Below are 21,128 nucleotides of genomic sequence, written 5' to 3' on the forward strand. Positions count from 1 at the left end.
ATATCACCGGTCACAGCTGCGTTCGGTAAAAAAATTTGATTGCATCTTGATAGCTAGAGTTTTCCGCAACTTTGAGGGTATAATTCTTTGAATTTTTTAAGCGGCTTCTGTATTAGGCCTCAGATTTGATGAATACCGGTAATTTCCGGATTTTCAAAGCCTCATATCTCAAGTCACAGATACGTGTGGTGAACAAATTTAATTGCATTTTATTACCTAAAAATTCCGCAACTTTTGGTGTGTATATTGTGATACTTTTTCAGCGGCTTCCAATTAATTGCCTCTTTGGTTGGATTTCTTCCACTGTGCGATGGGTGATGAAAAATGGCACAATAATTTAGGATATTATATATTGGCTGTAGATGAACAATTACTTCAAAATTAGTTCTAATCCGTGAAGGTCGATCCCAAGTTTTAGTTTTTGGGCCACTTTGCGCGGAAAGACCCATCAGTGGCGTAGCCAGGGGGGGGGGGGGGGGGGGGTTTGGTGGTTAAACCCCCCCCCCCCCAAACCAAAATTAATTGGATTGAAAAAAAGATTGATGCTGGCGAATTTAATTTAATATTCCACAAAATATTTTTGGAAAAATATTCTCTGATCACTACATTGAGAACTGTGTTTAAAGCGTCATGAGAACTTTTGGAAAATTATGGGAAGGGGATCTTGTAACTTATCTCTTAGCCAAAATCCCATAGTTGTCAACTTACTTCAATGTAAAATAAAATAACTGTCTGAATTATTATGAGCTCATTTTTGGAAAGATGCTTCAAAATATGGATAAGAGACAATTTTTCGAATGGGAATCTAAATTTGAATAGGTTGATTGCATATAAAACATAAGCTTGTTTACCGAAAACTTACATACATTTCAACATTTGCTGAAAATGTATTTTTTTAGATTGTGTAGAGTTTAGACAACAATTCAATATGGTTAACAACAAGAATAACATTTCAGAAACTAGTTGAAAGCTGATGTAATTTTGTCTCTAGCAGGTCAGGATCGGTTTTATGAGCATTGGATTTTTGTTGTATTATCAACTATATGAATAGCCTCTTAGCAGGATGCAATGAATGGCGTACTAAAATTTTGTGTGCTACGTACTAGTACTGCAAGTTGTGAGGTTGACTAATAAAGAAAAGTAAAATTAATGTTCGATAAATTTTTAACGGTCACGATCACATTCATTCGAAACTGCCAAATTTCGATGTTAAGTAACATTGAAGAATTTCAAAACGTAAAACTGTTCATCTGCTTATAGAATAATTTTGACGGTTAATCCACCTAGAAGTAATTATAGACAAGAATTACTCTTCAACCAAATTTGGGTCGAGACTTAATGTCTCCAGCAAAGTTTTCGAAAGTGCTATTTCAAACAACTTTGTCAAAGACATAAATATCCCACATATTCAGAGTATCGAAATATAGTAGTAGAAAACCTTTACAACAAGCTATTCTGAAATTACTGTATTTGATAAATCTCTTCTGCGGTAATTAAATAATAAATTCACATTGCGTTCAAGGTGCCTTTGAAGCTTACAAAAAAATAAGGGAACTGGATATAAAACAAATAATTCCCAGATATTAAAAGGACTCAAAAAGACAAAGAGTGATTCCATTTTCAGGAGCTAGCATCAATTCGGCGCAAGCTTAGTCCGCCCACCAAGTTAGTGTCGGATTCTGATGAGATGAAGTCGAAACGCAAGTTTCAGTTCCATCCATCCATAATTTAGTTATAGGTTTTGTGTTCTCAACTCGCAATGATTGTTTGAAACAATTTTATCCGTAGCGCAGAAAAAATAGTTTTCACTTAAATTTTTCTTCACTAAGAAGAAATATAGCAGGCCCAGTCCATTTAAATCCCTATATGTTGAATTCATGTAGCCTTCATATTTTCAACAAAATTGTTTGAAATGACATTATCAAAAACTTTGCAGAAGGCACCATGTCTCTTAATATTTTTGAAAAATTTATTCACCATAATTACATCTATGAGAGTTAATCACTAAAATTTCTATATCAAAGCAGGCGCTGTTTTATGTTGATAACTTCCCGAAGTTGTCAAACCTGCAAAGTCAAGGATTATATTAGGTGATCTTAAACGTTGAAAATTTTTTAGATCATTTATCCCACTTTAAAAGATCGCAATTTTTGACTTCATTGACATATTACACAAGAAAATAATCTATAGAGGTTAGAAAACTGTTCCATGTTGATCCTTCTTGTTTGTAGACTGGAATGACATCTGTTAGACTACTTATGTTTTTGAGTTTTCAATAATTTATCAAACTCATATTAAATTTTAGCATTTTTTAAAAAAAATTGCGATTTTCATCAAAACCCCCTCCAAACCAAATTTCTGGCTACGCCACTGAGACCCATATATAAGCTATTTTTGAGGTAGGCCAAAATTTGTGAGGAGGTTAACCCTAGACCCCCCGAAAAAAAGTTTTGTTGACTGCAATGATCGAATTAGCACTATAATCAAACATTCTAGTTGAAATTTGAACTTTTTTCGAAACACCCGGATAATCGAATCATTTTCCCCGGATAATCGAATCACGGATAATCGAATCCCCGGATAATCGAATCCCCGGATAATCGAGTCCGACCTGTATAACTTTAGGTTTAGCTAGATTTACTGCCAAAAACAAGTAAGGATAGTAATTATGACTATAACCTTTCATTTGAGCACTAACAGTTACAAGTATTGGTTCAGGAACTGAAGTTACTGTAATCAATCTGTAATTCCGATGGAGCAGTGTTGCCAGGGACAGTTTAGGTTGATGATAAAAAATCAAATTGTGGTACCTCTCCGTTATTTTGAAATATTATTGAAAACTGATAAAATCTATCAATTTAGACTACGTTTTCCGTGCAATAGGACTATTGTAAATAATCTAGGAGAACTGTATTGAGAATAGAAAGGTAAAAACTGAGCACCTTCTAGCATTGCGAAGGATGCACGCATCTATATGAAAAAAAGGTTTTTCGTATTTCTTGACGCTACCATTTTCAAGGAAAAATGGGTCTGGGTCATCGCCGAAAGTCATTTTGCCGAAGGTCATTTCGCATACATTTGGCACCAATATAAGCATAAGCATAAGCATAAGCATAAGCATAAGCATAAGCATAAGCATAAGCATAAGCATAAGCATAAGCATAAGCATAAGCATAAGCATAAGCATAAGCATAAGCATAAGCATAAGCATAAGCATAAGCATAAGCATAAGCATAAGCATAAGCATAAGCATAAGCATAAGCATAAGCATAAGCATAAGCATAAGCATAAGCATAAGCATAAGCATAAGCATAAGCATAAGCATAAGCATAAGCATAAGAGATCACCCGTAGTTGCTACTCCGTTATTGACCAGAACCAAATTAGGTTGCAACATGTTCATTGGAACAACATGTTTGGGAATAACATGATGAGCCACATTGTACAATCTATGCTGATCAATACCGACGCCGACCACGTCCGAATGCATATCTTCTGGGAAAGGAAGGAATGTTAGTCTGATACTTGTTGCTACTAGAGACCGAGGAATCCTCTGCATCTCCACATGTATCACGGGAAGGGAAGAGTTGTTAGTAAGTGTGCCAATAGCGTTATCGTGTAACAATTGCTCTGTGCAGCCGGCTGCCGAGAATTTGAGAAATTTATTGTATTAATACGATTAGCAAAATAAGCAACTTGAACTCCGGATAGCCGGCTATAAAGAGCACTGCTTATATTTTTTAATAATATTCAATCACGCGACGAATTTTTTCGTGGTTGCTATCGTCTCGGTGCTGATTTTATCCGGCGATCGTTTGAATAAAATGCGGAATCTTATACAGAATGTATTTGCCTGCGTCTTTATTTTTTTTCTTGTGTCGAGTACTATTGTTGTAGATAGTTGGAATTGTACATGTATAATGATTTCGTAGTAAGAGCTTTTATTAATATTAAACTTTATTAAGAAGTGTGAAAACAGGAATGCAAACTGAGTTATTTCCGTTGTTGCGTTGCGTTGCATTGTGAAGATGATTTTGGCGAATGCACACTGACTTCATCATGTTTGACTGCTGATTATCAAATAAGAGTTGCTTAGCAAGTGTAAGTAGGAATTCATACCAATCCGACCCATATTAAGACCTCAACAGCATGATAGCCACCATTGCCGGCCGCCCCCATCTCCATCGTTCACGAGGAAGGATAAAGTATTAGGTAGACGGGAAGTGTTGATGCTCCACCTACTTATCAGAAGGACGATGATTCATCAGACTCTTCCATAGGTGTCGCGAAGTTGGTGGTTTGGAAGGAAATAGGGTCTAGGATTCGCTCCAAGCAAGCGATGCAACCTGTAAAGCATAGTTTATTAGGTAGTAGTTTAGTTAGTTTTCGAGAACACGATCGTTCGAAAAAGAAGATCTTGTTTAGTTTTTGATTCTTTTTAAATTCTGGATAGCCGGCTACCGAGAGTATCTTATTTTTTCTAAACAAAAGCACTTTCAACTCCACACAGCCGACCGTGGGAGTATTGCCTAGAAAAGCTAATCTTCTCTGCTTATTTGGTCGGATCACTATTTATTGGGACATTATTTAGACTAATTTCGCTATTCCTTCTCTACGATATATTTTTGGGTTGCAAACTACCGAGTGATAACACGTTATACAGACAAAGAGTTATGATATATTCATTTCGTTTATTTGATAGGCACAAATGCGTTAGCTTGGCGGTGCCAAATTCTTTTGTTTTTACATTTTGGATATTTTAAAACTAGGAGGTTACAATGGTGAAATATTTTTTTTTTAAAAGAAAAATTTTACAGCTATCTTAAGACTAGAAATAAGATTCTATATACAAGAGAGGGAGCAAAAGATTTTTTTTTGTAAAAAATTTTAAAACAAGGAATTCAATAGTAATAGTTTTTTAGAAAATATTTACAGTTATCTTAAAACTAACAATATAGTTTGGTACACAAAAGGGGGAACAAATATTTATGAGAAAATTCGCAGGTGTTTTAAGACTAGGTATACAATTCTATTTACAAGATGGGGGACAATAGTTTTAAAAACCTGTTTTAATCCACCTAGAGGTGCAATTGTGCCTTTCTCATTTCTCCAAACTATGATTTAATAGCTGGTTCGTACAATATAACATTATGGAAATGTCTTTCATTCTTATTACACTTGGTAAGTATATATAAAAGAGCACCTTTTTGCATTCATCGCGGTATCGGTTTGAATCGGAGTTTTCTATGTGATCGCACTCCACAACTCGTAACTCCGGAGCTGGAAGTCGGATGGAGATGGAATTTAATATCAGTTTCCGGGGACGCAACACCTTTCATTTGAGACTAAGTTGATCAAATCGGTCAAGCCATTTTCGAGAAACTAATATAACCGTTATTCTGAATTTGGATGCTTTCGGATCCGTCGATGGTGGCCAGTGTGGCCAAAGAGACTTTGAATGACTGTTGGTGACCTAGATCTACAAATTCAACAGTTGTGTTTACATTTTGGAAAATAATTCACCTTTTTACATTCATCGCAGAATTCGTTAGAATCGGGATTTGCTGCGTGATCGTGCGTATCACCCTGTAATTCAGGAACCAGAACTCGGATCCACACAAAATTCAACAGCAGCTGAAGGACCTTTCATTTAAAATTAAGTTTGTCAAAATCGGTTCAGAAAATTCCGAGAAACCGATGTAGACAAATCAACAAATTTTATTTGGTAACCATACTCTTCAACTCGTAATCCGAAACAAGATGTCGGTTGAAAATGAAATTTAATAGCAACCTATGGGAATATTATACCTTTCATTTGAATCTTAGTTTGTAAAAATCGGTTCAGCCATCTCCGAGTAACCGATGTGGACATTTTGTTAACAAATCCGCACATACACACACATATATACACACATACATACACACAGATATTTTGCGATCTCGGCGAACTGAGTCGAATGTTATATGAGACTTGGCCCTCCGGGCCTCGGTTAGAAAGTCGGTTTTTGGAGCAATTGCATAACCTTTCTATATGAGAAAGGCAAAAGAATAATATTTAATTAGCTTAATCAGCATGATTTCAATGTTATCTTCATGTGATTATATTTTGAAATGTTGGTGGAATGGGTTTGAAAGTGGAGGAAATGGGGGGTTAGTAGAGTGGGAGTGGAGGATGCGTCAGAAATCCTTCATCTTATTTCGGTATACGGGATGGATGAAGGAAATGCGGGCGTGAGGGTGGTCCAAGAGGAGGGGAGTGATGAAGGAGGGACGTGTAAGGGCAAGGCGGGGGGGGGGGGGAAGGGCGGCAACGTCATCACCGATGAACCGATGTGACTTTAATTGTGGAATATGCCCGGAATTCCGGACTTCCGGAATCGTCGATAGTGGACAATATATTCAAAGAATGTTTGATTGCCAATCAGTGATCTAGATCTACGATTAGAAGTAATTTGGTGACCATTTCAATAGTTTTTAGCCTCTGAGGTATTACGATTGTACCGATTTACATGGGAAATTCCAGTGTATCCTTACTAACACCCCTGTAACTCCGGAAGCAAGAGTCAGAACCGAATGAAATTCAGCAGCAGTCAATGGCATTACTGTATCTTTCATTTGAAATTAAGTTCGTAAAAATCGGTAGAGAATTCGTTGTGGAATGGGTGTGATATTAGCTTAGGAACTTAGCGGGTTCCCCGAGGGCGTCATGAACCGTCATAGGTGGCCAATGTGGTCAAAGCTGCTTTGATTGATCATTAGTGATCCAGACCCGCAAACTAGAGTAATGTTACATCAATTTTAATATGTTTTACATCATTTGAACATCATGGTGGTACCAGTTTATATGGGAATTTGCTGTGTGACCGCACTCTTCAACCCGTAACTCCGGAACCGGAAGTCGGATCAACTAAAAATTCAATAGCAGCTTATGGGAGCGTTATACCTTTCATATGAAACTAAGTTTGCGAAAATCGGTTCAGCCATCTCTGAGAAAATTGTGTGAGTTTAAATGACACACACACACACATACACACACATACACACACACATACATACACACACAGACATTTGCCGATCTCGACGAACTGAATCGAATGGTGTATGACACTCGGCCCTCCGGGCCTCGGTTAGAAAGTCGATTTTTACAGTGATTGCATAGCCTTTCTTTATATGAGAAAGGCAAAAAGAGGTAAAATTACAACTATCTTAAAACTAGGAATACAGAACACAAATTTGAACTTTTTTAGCGGAGACTTATGCTTGGTCAAGATATTCAGAGGGGGCTGTAGAAGCAGTTGTATCAAGAAAAGGGGAGAGAAAGCGTAGATGGTGACCGGGAGAGAAGAGCAAAACTTGCAACTTTCGGGCAAACGGGAGATCAGCGAGACAAATAAGCGCCTCAGTCTAGTAGGTCGGATTGGCGGATGGTATTCTTCGGACCCGCGGGGAATCCTTCAAAAGTCATCGGACCTCGAGTCGCTCTCGCTTCAGTTTCCGTAGTGGTAAGTGCGACGGCGGTTACATAGTTGCAGTCTGGAGCTGATCGGTCCCAAAAGGCAGGAGAAAACTTCTAAAGAGTTATGATAGCTCGAGATGTTATAAATCAACGATAGTATTTCTCATTTTCCATATCGGATTGTTTGTGAAATACACGTATACGAACGATTATATCGAACGTTGAAGGGAAATACAGAGGATCGTTACCCTGATGCACGGGCTTGTTACCAATAACGGAACTTGAAATTAGATTCATTAAAACAGACGCGGCGAATTTTCAGTACGTATTGACCCGTGATCATCGATGCCAGTCAAATCAAAGTCCCATTGGAACCGACCTCCGAATAACTATTCATTTTTACGGTATTGTCTTCTCGGCTAGATCCGTTCGCACCCTTTCACTCTACCACTATCGGCAGAAGGCCGACAGCACCCTGTCGTCGCCGGTCTAAGGACTAAATGTCATCAATAGACCTAGACTCGCGTGGAGGCCAACCGGTCCTCGATCCCTCTCACGAATTACCAATTCTCAAACATTATACATGATTGAAGTCATCATTCCACTCAAACAAAGCCATGTGTTTTCCCTGTGCATATTGAATGCTCTGTGGATCAGTTCCCCCTTTGGTAAAACAAACCCTAAACAAACATAGAAATTAGTTTGCTCAGTCCAAAGAAAAGTTGGCCGACCTCTTACAGTGCCATCACATCAACGAACACCCAAAATTTACTTGCGACAAAATATCTGCAATGCTGAATATAAAAGAATCAAAACCTCTACTCATTTGCAATAAAATAAGAAAGCAAAATAACAGTTGAATATCCAAGGTGGTTCATTTTTGAAGATAGCACCGCCGATGAAACACCCAATAAAAAATAGGTGACAAAGGATGCGGACGAAAATAGCTGAGCACCGACCGGCTGGTTTGCCACCTATTTTTCGGGCGAAGAATTTTGGGGCGACACCTGGTAGTGGCTAGTCGCCGGTGAAACGCCAATTATTTGAATTCTTATTGTCGTATTTTTTTCATTTTTCGGATCGAATTTTTTCTCTGGAAAACCAATTTTCACTATTTTCAGAAAGTACACTGTGTTTCTAGATGTGTTCTGTGCACTTTTATTGTCCCTGCATCGGGAATCGACGTAATGCGAGGAAAGGATTTTTTTTTTCATTTGCCGGAATTCGATTTTCACAAACTGTCACCACTCGCAAAAGTCGAAAATATGCCGAAAAATGCTTTTATAAGCCACTTCACTTTGTATAATCGTTAAATTGCACCGTTATTCACACTTTGATAATCGGGAGGTAGCAAACTGCGCCGAAAATGATGGAAATTAACCGACTCGAAGGGAGCTTTACGAGAGTCAACCGCTCGCGACGAAGATACACACTAGGGTGTCCCAAAATGACATCATGTTAAAAAAAGTCATCGAGCTCACTCCTCAAATGAAAGGTTAGGGTATCAGGACCACTTTCTTCTTCGGAGTGATTTTGTTAAAACGCTGCCTACTACTGGCGAATTTTCATTTTTTGTAAAATGGGCTGATTTGGGTAAAATTTCAAATTCATGCTTGTTGAAGTGCTCCTGAATTGTCCTAGATTTTTTTCAGTATTTTTTTATTTTTCTGGAGATCCAAATGGAGAAGTTTGGTTAGTTAGTTTGTTCAAATTGTTGATTATAAGAGCGGCAGAGCCTATAAAACTGGGTAAAAACTGTAATTTTTGGTGTTTTTCATAAGTTTTTCTTCAAAACTGGGTATCTACAAAATTTAAAAGTATAGGAAACACTTCAAATAGTTGAGCCAAATATAGGGGCGTAGTTTTGCTGAAGAAATCTGCTTTAAAATTTATTTTAAAAAATATTAAAATACACATTCTGATCCATCATTCCATCAATGAAGACCACATTTCTAGCACTTCTAATGGACATACAGGGTGTTTGGTTCATGGGTAAGAATCTCTCGAGGGGTGATTTACTGTCATATTTGGAGCAAAAAATCGTTCTACACATACCATCAAATCTCAACCGTTACAGAGTTATTGAACTTTTTGTGTTAAAAACTTAGTTGTCTTAAAATAGCTCTAACTCAAAAAATATACTTTGTATTTCAAATCTTTTAGATCCGTTGGATAGATGAGAAAATTTTCCACCGAAAAATGTCCTCAAATGTTTCAGCTAAGGAGGTTAAGTAATCTTTTCACAGTAATTTATTTAAAATTTAACAATTTTGATCGATTTTTCGTTCACTTCGCGAAAATATTAATAGTTAACATCACTATTTTAATAATTCAAATTGTTAGTCTTGAAAAGTTGTATAATTTGTTCTTTGACATGATACACTTATCTTGTCTTAATTTCATCTGTTTGGGTTATTGAACTTGGATATTTTTATCTCATATTCACTAATACTAGCTCTTATTGAAAAAGTATGGCACTTATTGTACCTTTTCTTATTTTTATTCGAAAGCCAGGAAAATTTGGCAGAGAAAAATGTATTAATACCTTTCAGTTAAGTGAATTTAGTATTCTTTTAAAGGTTAATTAGTTTAAAGTTAGTGTTATTATTAGCATTTTCGTTATTTTCTTAAAATAGTAAATAATAAACTTCACCATAATCATCATAGAATCAATGCATCTCAGCAATTTCTACAATTCTTCCTTTGACTCCATTCAATTATCTCTTTTAGTTTCGAAGCAAAATCATTTTTATCTTCTCGTTTCATATGCAAAAACATCGATTTCGAACCCACTGCATTTGTGATAAGGTCATGCTGTGTTAACTATTAAATTGCAGCGAAATGAAAAGCGATAGGGATAAAGTTTCAAATAACAAGTTGTAGAGAATATTAAGGGGCACCAAATGAACAATAGTGACGATAAATTTAGTTAATTAATAATTAGAATAATTACAAAAATCACCAAAAAACGTAAATTTTGAGTTATTTTACTAGTAAAAAGTCATGTAGTACACTTAACTAAAAGATATCTGTACTTAAATCGAAACGAATTTTTCTCAGCTTTCCAATGAATCCCTGATAATAGCGATATAAAGCAAATTTTTTAGATTAGAGTCTTTTAAGAACTTGCAAGTCAATTACAGGAAAAGTTTAGAAGTCAAATTACAAGGAAACGAGAAGAGATAAGAATATTATGTTGAAGAACAAATTATGAATCGTCCTCAAACCCAACTTTTGGATAATAGATATTGCTACAATCAAAATTCATTATTTTGAGAAAATTAACAAAAACCTCATCAAAAACACTAACTTTTAATTACTTAACAACTAAAAGGTAATTAAAACTAATTATCTGAAAGACATGAGAAAATTATTCAACAGAAAATTTTCTCACCTTTCCAATGGCACTAAAAGATTAAAAATACGCGGTATACTTTTTGAGTTAGAGATGTTTTAAGATAAACAAGTTTTTTATACAAAAAGTTCAATAACTCTGTAACGGTTGAGATTTGATGGTATGTGTAGAACGATTTTTTGCTCCAAATATGACAGTAAATCACCCCTCGAGAGATTCTTACTCATGAACCAAACACCCTGTATAACACCCCATACAAAAAGTCCACTGTCTCTGCGCTTGGCTGCAGTTACGTACAAGTCTGAGTTCGATTTTCTCCACTCGAAACAACAGCCATATTTGAGTCAAAGATGTTGAATTTGGACTCGTAGACAAAGTTTACAATCTTTCCAATATTCCGATAAAATGTTTTAATGTTGTTTAGTAAATAAAAAATAGATTCTTTGTTTTTCTCATTGATGAACAGCTTCTTGCTCAGAACACAGGCATTGTAATTGTCCGTTCTCCATACATTAAGAGCCGTATCAGATCAGACTTATACTTAAATGATATAGAGACATTCTACGCACTTGTATCGCTTACCCCAAGAAAATAAATCTGTATATATAAATAAAAGTTGTTCTAAAATATGTTGGTATAGATTTAAGGCTCCCAAATCATAGATATGTAGAAATTTTTTAAAAGAATTTTATGACGGTCGTCAATGAAAACCAGCAATACATTTATGACTCGTTTTTAATAATTTGATTTTTCCATTCCACACCGACAGGTTTGTAATAAAATTGATTTGGAATAATCCTAAATTCCATTTTATTGTTCACATATTGCACAAAGATTTCATCTTTGGATGCAGATTTTTTGAGTGAATGGATTGCCGGATAAAAGGTGGGCAAAAATTGACCATTTTTGCGTTGTCCCCAAACGCAAAAATCATGTTTTTTCAATTTTTCACGAAAACAAAGCACGCTATGAAATATTTTCAGAAGCTATTAGTACTCATCAATATCTTTCTAAAAATGTGTTATTTGTATATAACAAGCTTTGAAATCGTTCTTTCACAGGGGTGCATTGAAGTGTTGTCCTCTAACGCTTTCCGTTACAGTACGATAAATCCTTCTGCAGTTACAATTTCTATGTCAACGACATTGATGAATGTCTTGACAATTCCTGCACGTTAAGGCAACTTGCAGACGATGGCGTGGTGTCTGTTACGGGACCCAAAGCTGTCGATCTACAAGGACCATTACAGAATACCCTGGACAATTTGTCTGCTTGGGCTATTAAGCTGGGTATCGAATTCTCCACGGAGAAAACTGAGCTAGTTGTATTTTCAAGGAAGCGTGAACCAGCACAACTACAGCTTCTATTAATGGGTCAAACTATCGCTCAGGTCTTCACAGTAAAATATCTAGGGGTCTGGTTCGACTCGAAAGGTACTTGGGGATGTCACATTAGGTATCTGAAACAGAAATGCCAGCAAAGGATCAACTTTCTTCGTACAATAACCGGAACATGGTGGGGTGCCCACCCAGGAGACCTAATTAGGTTGTATCAAACAACGATACTGTCGGTAATGGAATACGGATGCTTCTGCTTTCGCTCCGCCGCGAACATACATTTCATCAAACTCGAAAGAATTCAGTATCGTTGTTTGCGTATCGCCTTAGGGTGCATGCAGTCGACCCATACGATGAGTCTCGAAGTGCTGTCGGGCGTTCTCCCGTTGAAAAATCGATTTTGGGAACTCTCATATCGATTGCTCATTCGATGCGATATCTTGAACCCGGTCGTGGTTGAAAATTTCGAAAGGCTTGTTGAGCTCAATTCTCAGACCCGTTTCATGTCCCTGTACTTTGACTACATGGCGCAGAATATTAACCCTTCTTCTTACAATCCCAACCGTGTGCATTTCATAAATACTTCTGAATCTACTGTTTTCTTCGACACATCCATGAAAGACGAGATTAGTGGAATTCCGGACCACATACGCCCACAAGTGGTTCCAAACATTTTTTATAATAAATTCCGAGAAGTCGACTGTTCTAAGATGTTCTATACTGACGGATCAAACCTCGAAGGATCCACTGGCTTCGGTATTTTCAATCAAAAGTTCACCGCCTCCTACAAACTCAGTGACCCTGCTTCAGTTTACGCCGCAGAACTAGCTGCCATTCAGTATACCCTTGGAGTCATTGAAACATTACCCGCAGACCATTACTTCATCGTTTCGGATAGCCTCAGTTCCATTGACGCTATTCGCTCGATGAAACAAGGCAAGCACTCCTCGTATTTTTTGGGGAAAATACGGGAGCTACTGAGTGCTTTATCTGACAACTCTTTCCAGATTACCTTGGTATGGGTCCCTTCTCATTGCTCCATTCCGGGCAATGAGAAGGCAGACTCCTTAGCTAAGGTGGGTGCCTTAGAAGGAGACGTTTACGAAAGACCAATTTGCTTCAGCGAATTTTTCAGTATTACTCATCAGAGAACCCTCGAAAGTTGGCAAACTTCGTGGAGCAGTGGAGAGCTGGGAAGGTGGCTACATTCGATAATCCCTAAGGTATCGACGAAACCTTGGTTCAAGGGGATGGATGTGGGTCGTGACTTCATTCGTGTGATGTCCCGACTCATGGCAAACCATTACACGCTGGATGCACATCTCCGGCGTATTGGGCTCGTGGATAGTGGTATCTGCGCTTGTGGCGACGGCTATCACGACATCGAGCACATTGTCTGGGCGTGCACCGAGTACAGTTCCGCTAGGTCTCGGCTAATGGATACCCTGCGGGCCCGAGGAAGACCAACCAACGTCCCGGTTCGAGATGTGCTGGCAAGCCGCGATGTTCTCTATATGTCGCTTATATACACCTTAGTGAAAACCATCAATATACAAGTCTAACTGCCCCTTGTTATCTCCTTATCATTCTCAGAACGCTCTTCCACCTGTATCAAACCATCTGTATCGAATGAGCCAACAAACACGGGACCTACGGCACGAACATAACACGCTTAACTCGAAATGTAGCCGATCCACATCTGAGCCGTACTACGAAATCGTCTGGAAAAACCCCTGCCATCTTGAGGAGGACCACCCGGCGTCCCAGTACATGATTCCCCTGATGAAGGCCACCCGAGTTTGTAATCCATCCGTTGATCTCACGATGCCTGAAACTGAAATAATTTTCTCTCCTTGCCATCTTTGTCTACCCTCCCTCCCCTGACTCTTATACCCAGAAGTAACACCCCTACCCCCCCCCCCCCCAATATCATCACGAAGCATTTAGCTCTTCTTGTCTCTTCTAGTTTTAACTATTATATTATATAATCTCGTTGAAATTGCCCAACTCTACTACCCACAAAAATAACTATAATTACGAATCTTTACAAAATTCAATCATGCCCTCTAGTTATTCCTAGTTTTAAGTTAGTCGTAAAAAATTGTCCCCCTTAATTAAACATTATTTGCTCCAATAATCTCACTGATAAAAATGTCAAACCATATTGCCACAAAAACTAAATGACCCCCCTAATCTTACGAAAACAATATTATCCCCTTGTGTAGATATATAAGATAGCTATAAAATCGCATTAGTTTCATTTTTAAAAAATCAATATGTAATCCCCTAGTTTTAAGCAATTTAAAATGTAAAACAAAACAAAATTGGCACCTTTAAGCTAACGCAACGTGCCTTATCAAATAAACGATTTGAATAAAAAAAAAAAATCCTTCTGCAGAGTTACTTTGAGAGCCTACAGAACAGCATATAGACATAAAAGATATAACCAACCTATTTCAGCAACACCGCAGCCATGCAGTGTTATGGGGACGGGGAGAGGGGGGGGGGGAGTTACCATTAAGGGGAGGCCTACCTTATAATATTGAAAAATAATCAAGTTTTTTATTACATCTATCAGTAAATAAACTATCTAAGGATAAATCAACAATTTCAGAACAGGGTTCGAAGGGATTTTAAAGATATAGAATGGAACGCATTTGAATGCCAAATAAGTATGACATCGCGCGGAAGAATTTGGTCATAGCGAATAACACTCACTCGTCCTCCTTAAACACTCTTTCAAATTGACCACTTGGAACTAACCACGGTTTGTCTTTTCGGGATAGATTTTCTTCAACATGAACCAAACATCGTAGTTTAACACAGTTTTTTAATGTTTTTACAACACGTTAAATTCAAAATGTTATCCTGAGGATACGCATTTCTTAGAATTCGCTAATAAAGGATACAATTTCACGAAATTCTCCAGTTTTCCATCATTTAGATAATTCAATGACAAGCCAGCCATCTGACCCTTCGTCTTGCAGATCTATGGGTAGAAAGTTGTACAAACGCCAGAGGTCGAACTGGAAGAGCAATATTCTCTTTCGAAATGTTTAATTCAACCGTTATACTGGTATTTCGCTACAACATTTTATACAATATGAGGGATTCCATGAGAAACCGGCTGATCGCAAAATATGACCATCGTCGATTCGAACGAAACTTTACATTTGTGTTCGGTTTATGAATCTCCATAATTTTCTCTGGTAATTGCAGTATTCTAATACAAGGGCAATTTTTCAAAAGGGCGTAGACGTTTCTACGGGAAATAATTTCAATTTTTTTTTGTTCGATTACACAATTTTATACAGTAAAACTATCTGAGAACGATGTTACAAGGAATGAATACTTCTGCACGAAAAAATATATACTGAAAAAAATGTTGTGTCATTTTTTACAAAAACAAAAATTTATGATAAAAATTCAAATTGCAAAAAAAACATTTTTTCTAATTTTTTTATATTTTGTCAACCAAAACCTAAGGAGAAAAGAAATATTTTGAATGTAATTTAATGATGGAGAAATTATCAGAAAAAGTTTTTCTAACAATAACTTTATACATGTTTTTAAATTTCATACTAATTGACATACCAAACTGTAATTTTATTACAGAATATATTTCTAAGTATCATTTTAAATCAAAATGCATTTAACAAATATCTTCTTTCAAATGGTTTTCAAATGGTTTACAATATCGCCTTGATGTCAATGGGAAAGTTACAGGAAATGTTATGGGTCTTACGAAAAACTATTTGCTGTTGATGGAGAAATGCGAATAACTTCTGAAAAGGTCGTAATAAAACAAAATAATTGGGTTGTTAAAACAAAATTTAAAATATCTCGAGAACTACTACATTTCAGAAAAATTTTGTCCTAAGAATTTCGATTTAAAATGGCGTTTGGAATTATATTCCAAAATAAAATTCTACTTTTGACTGCAAATAGTATGAATTATGAAAATTTGTCAAAAGTTTGTTAGGAAAACTTTTTTATTTATAGCTTCTCCATGATCCAAATGCACTGAAAAAGCTTGTTTTATGTCTGTAAAACGATAAACATTAGACTTTTGACAATTTATAATGGGGTAACGCGAATAACTTTTAAAAAGGACTTAATTACACGAAATAATTTTTCTTGTTGGAGCAAAATTCCAAATATCTCGAAAACTATCGCATTTTGCAAGATATTTGTTAAATGCATTTTGATGTAAAATGATATTTAGAATTATATTCTAAAATAAAATTACAGTTTTGTATTTCAATTAGTATGAAATTTAAAAAATGTATAGTTATTGTTTGAAAAACTTTTTTGGTGATAATTTCTCCATCATGAAATCACATTCGAAATGTTTCTTTTCTCTTTAGGTTTTTGTTGACAAAATATAAAAAATTAGAATGGTTTTTTTTCAATTCCAAATTTTATCACGAATTTTTGTTTTTGTGTAAAATGATACAACATTTTTTTCAGTGTATATTTTTTTCGAGCAGAAGTATTCATTCCCGGTAACTCGTTCTCGGATAATTTTACTGTATAAAATAGTGTAGTGTCAGTGCGTAAACTGCATTCTCCGTTGTCAAAAATGGTATATGCATAGGGTGTATGTAGTTAACACCTTGATATGGTCTGCCCTAGAAAGTCACGTTGGTAGATATAGGTTGGTTCAGCGATATTCGGTCTCCAGGTCGAATGCCGACCCTAATAATTTCATAGGAGCCAGCTGAGTCGTGTGTCTCACAGCCACTATCAAACCATAAAAATTCATTTGCTAGGTGACGATTTGCAAAACTCTACGTTTTTCCATTCTTTTAAAATGTAGGGGTATTTCGGACCTCCATACGGGGCAATTCAGACCGTTAATTTTTACAATGGAATTATGTGTAGCTACGAAATATTTATTGGAAAAACTCCTTTAGAAGCAAAAAAATAAATTGCGGTAAAAAATTAATCTGAGTAGTCACAGCTGTCGATTGGCGTATCATGTATTTTCTTTGCTGTGGTGTGTGCAATCATATGCGCAACCGCAAGCCGCTGGACGGTGGTTGATGGAATGGGGGGGTCCGAATATTCCCGTAAGCTCACTTCAAAGTGATGAGCGTCTTGAAAATATCTGAAAACATCATTCCATAAGATAAATGTCTCAAGCTTTTCAAAATACGTGTTATTTTTTGCACGGTTTCTGGAAATAAATGTGAATTCATTGATGGCCTTCCAAAGTTCTTTGGGGAATGTCGGATTGCACTAGAGTTCTTAGTATGTAGTGGGATACTACTACGGACTGCTGGTTAATCAGCCATTTCATGAAGTATTGTCGATTAGTTGTTCAAGAGATCTAGATAGCAACCATCCACCGGAAAATACAGATTCATTGTTCCCAATTCGAAAAATACCGATCCTACCCTTGATGTACGATACTTCAATGTTATCGAATGCATTTTATGTTCAATTCCCTCAGTGTTCACATGTCATCGCACAATAACATACTTGGGAATTCAAACATTATATAGTTTTGCTTAAAATTGAATAGAGAAAAAACAAGAGCTTGTCAAATAATAGATGTGACACCTGTGGGAAAATACACATAAACATAGTAGGCTGCCATATTTCTGTGAACGATTGTCTAAAATTCGATAGAATAAAGAAGCATTGTTTGTCCAATCACATTTCGTAAGAGTTGTTAATAGCGCAACTATTTAGCTCTGTGATCAATTTCGGTCCTCAAAATGTTAGACGGTAAAAAATAAGAAAAATTAAAATTATATTTAGATCATCTCCGCCGCAATCGAGTTGGGCGATTGAAACTCGTTTCACGACGTGCAAATTGATTTTCGTTTCAATTTCATTTTTTTCTTCTATCTATTCCTCCAAAGATATCGCCCACCCGCATTCGCGACTGATTGATGTCACTGTTGGTGGCAGTGCCAGTTTTGCTCTCCACCAAAAGAGACATAGAATAAGTACATCCATTCTCCCTTGGGGGTGGAGTGAGCACTCAGCCCGGAGGCGTAAACGGTCTCCCAGGTTCCATTCCACGAATCGGACGGGACGACTGCGAACCAGTACCAAGGGCTGTCAAGTGAGACGCTGGAAGTATGTAATCAATTTAGTGTAAGCGAGTATTTGCATAAGACTAACGATTTTGATGAACGTTCGCGTTTCGGGCAGCGATGGCTCTCAAAAGATTCGATTCCTAGGGGGGGAATATTGAATTTAGGATCGAAGCTTCTGAACGATGGGAGGACATTTGTCGTCCGTTATTCGATTGCAATTAATTCGAATGCAAATCGAAGCAAGCTTTTGATAGTTCCGATTTCTAATAACGATAACAACAGCATTCAAGCGTTCATTGTTTATACTACTCTGTGCGAATGGATGCAAATAAATAGCAACACGTGAATGGTTACCACATCTGTTTGACTGCGACTTGTTTAAAAAAAAAAATAAATTGCGCAAGCAACCACAGAATAAAAATTCAACAAACAGCAACCATAATTACTCTACCGTGCAATCCCGGGGCATATACTCGACTGGCTGTTTTGATTTTCCCACGGCAATCGTCAATAATCATAAATGCAATCCTCGTGTTGTTCATTCCGTTCGGTGCCTCGGTAACTTTTGTTTGTTCCGGGTGTATTTTAGTGGGAATGTGAATGAGTGTGTGTGTGCGCGCGCGAAAATGTAATTCCAGCTTTCGATTGAAATGTTCGAATAATGGTGTACCTCGTCGGTTTCGAATGGGATTCATACAATAGGTACTTCCACGGTATATTGGAGAAGTTTTTTTTTCATATGGAGGACTAAGCCGGTGCTCTTTGTCGAGATAATTGAGCTGAATTTATGGGTTTGTTGTTAGGTACTTTTTGGTCGTTTAGCGATTTGCGGGATTTGAGAACGACTGTTTACAATTGTGCGAACGAGTATGTTTATTATTTCACTTCTTAGATATGCCGAATATCTACTGATACTTTGAATGGGAAGATTTTTTGTAGGTAGAGCGAATTCTGATTTCAGGTGCAATCCCGTTACATCTCTCTACCATGCAGCGACAAATCCGTGCAACGAAATCTCACGATTGCTCAAGCGGAAAAAATCTCTTCTTTAGTGGAAGAGCACTGTCCTTGGGCGAAAACTTTCCCCAGCCTGTAGCCCTGCCGTCGAGCAAAGCCATGCTTGTCCATATTAAAACTTAATCTTTTCAGTTTGTGCCACAGAAGCACCCCGTTGGGGGTTGGACATATCACGTTGCAATGTTGCTGGTGTAAACGAAGACAGTGCTTGTAAGTTAGCAACGGGTTGCTAAGATGACATTGTTTTTGGCCGTTATGAAAATGGTGCTGAAGTACTTTCAGCAAGAGTGAAAATGCCAAGGCGATTTAGCTCTCGACCGTTTCACCGAAGTCCGATCAAAACGGGGGATCCATTGTCGGTGGGAATTTTTAAGAGTTCAGTGTAGAATGCACAGTGGGGAAAGTATTAAGGTAATGGGACGTTTACTTCTGCGATAATAAATGTTTAAATTGGTGAAGTTATAGATTTCGAAACAAAAAACCAGGTAAACTAATTAAAATTTTATCTACAGATCATATGTTGTATTGAACATAAATATTGAAATGCATCGTCATGCTACGTGACACACCAGTGCGAATTGGCTAATAAGTCTTCTCAGTTTTGATTGAACACCATGTTAAAGCATTATCTGCCACAGCTCATTTCGTTCCAAGGAATCGCACTCTGCGTTGAAATCCATTAACAGATGATGAGTCCGCAAGTTGTACTAATCCAGGATTTGGCGGTGGGTAAACATTTGGTCAGTCATTGATTATTATTCTCGAAACAGGATTTGGCATTTGTAGACAAGTGGTTTAACTGACGGACGCAGTCTGCTAAACAGCACACGGGAGAGTATTCAATAGACCTTAGCAAGAATCATTATTCCGCGATACTTATAACAGTTAAAGTCAACGTTCTTTCTGTAAGTATATGAGACTACCCAATCCCAATTGTTTCACCGCGATCATACCGATCACGCAGTGGATTGCTTCGTGCAACTGGTTACTTCCGATTTTTGCAGTTTGGCTGATGCTCCATCCTCTCCAACGGCCTTTCCGTTTTCAGCTCACGAATACCATTTCGTATTCTAATTGTACCGTCTATATTCGTTTGTCCGTTCAATAACAACTCAAAAGGCTCCAATCTGACGTAGAAATTCTGCTGATGTTTTCATCAGCATTCATTTTTTTCCGGATTCCCAATATTTGCAGAATTGTTTCGTCATAACAATATAGACGATGTGATAGATTGTTCCGTAGACGACGAACATTATTATTTTTGTGCATCCTTCGTGCGAAACAAAGGCACATTTGATGCTGGACTGATTTTGTTCTTCAGCCGTGACCCCCCTCCCCCCGTGTAAATAGATAATTGCATTTCGATCCTGTGCAGTCGCAAATTACTCTCCATTTTTCCTCTATATTTTCTACCTGATGTCGGGCTCTAGGCTCATGCAGAAATGGCTTATGATAGTTGAAAGTTTGAAATTTTTCCCTTCGAATCCGATGGAACCGACTGAGATATTCTTCCGGATCAAAGAAATACGCGTATACGTGCCTACCAATAAAGTTGAGATCGATGGCGTGGTTACAGATTAGAAATTGACTTGCGTGAAGATTTTGGATTAAAGATATGTTTGAATTCAGCATCAATCACAAAAGATGGTTCCTATGTTATTCTATGTCTATTCAGATGCATATCGAGTGACCTGAATCGATAAGGTGATTTTAGTGGAGGAGGAAAACTGTTCACGGGGAGGGTGTGGAATGTGAAAAATTTCCACAATGTGCTCTTGCCATTATTTAACCATTTGTTTCCCATTTTCCCTCATTTCTGCTTCCGATTTCACTCTCTATTATGCTTTTGGAGTGACTGGGGATTAAGATCCTTTGGCACAATATTGCTCTCCTTAGTCTTGTACCACTCCAGAA

The 21,128-nt window shown here is 37.3% G+C and overlaps 1 protein-coding gene across 1 annotated transcript in view; it reads left to right on the forward strand.

The window, feature by feature from the left end:
- The window catches only part of LOC131681052 (uncharacterized), a 32,587-nt gene extending 24,639 nt beyond the window's left edge, over positions 1-7,948 (forward strand). The window contains exon 3 of the mRNA XM_058961757.1: positions 7,879-7,948. Within this exon, the coding sequence (XP_058817740.1) occupies positions 7,879-7,948 (70 nt within the window). The remainder of the gene's footprint in view (positions 1-7,878) is intronic.
- Positions 7,949-21,128: the final 13,180 nt, after the last annotated feature.

The sequence above is a fragment of the Topomyia yanbarensis genome, chromosome 2 (assembly GCF_030247195.1).
Source record: "Topomyia yanbarensis strain Yona2022 chromosome 2, ASM3024719v1, whole genome shotgun sequence".
Lineage (NCBI taxonomy): Eukaryota > Metazoa > Arthropoda > Insecta > Diptera > Culicidae > Topomyia > Topomyia yanbarensis.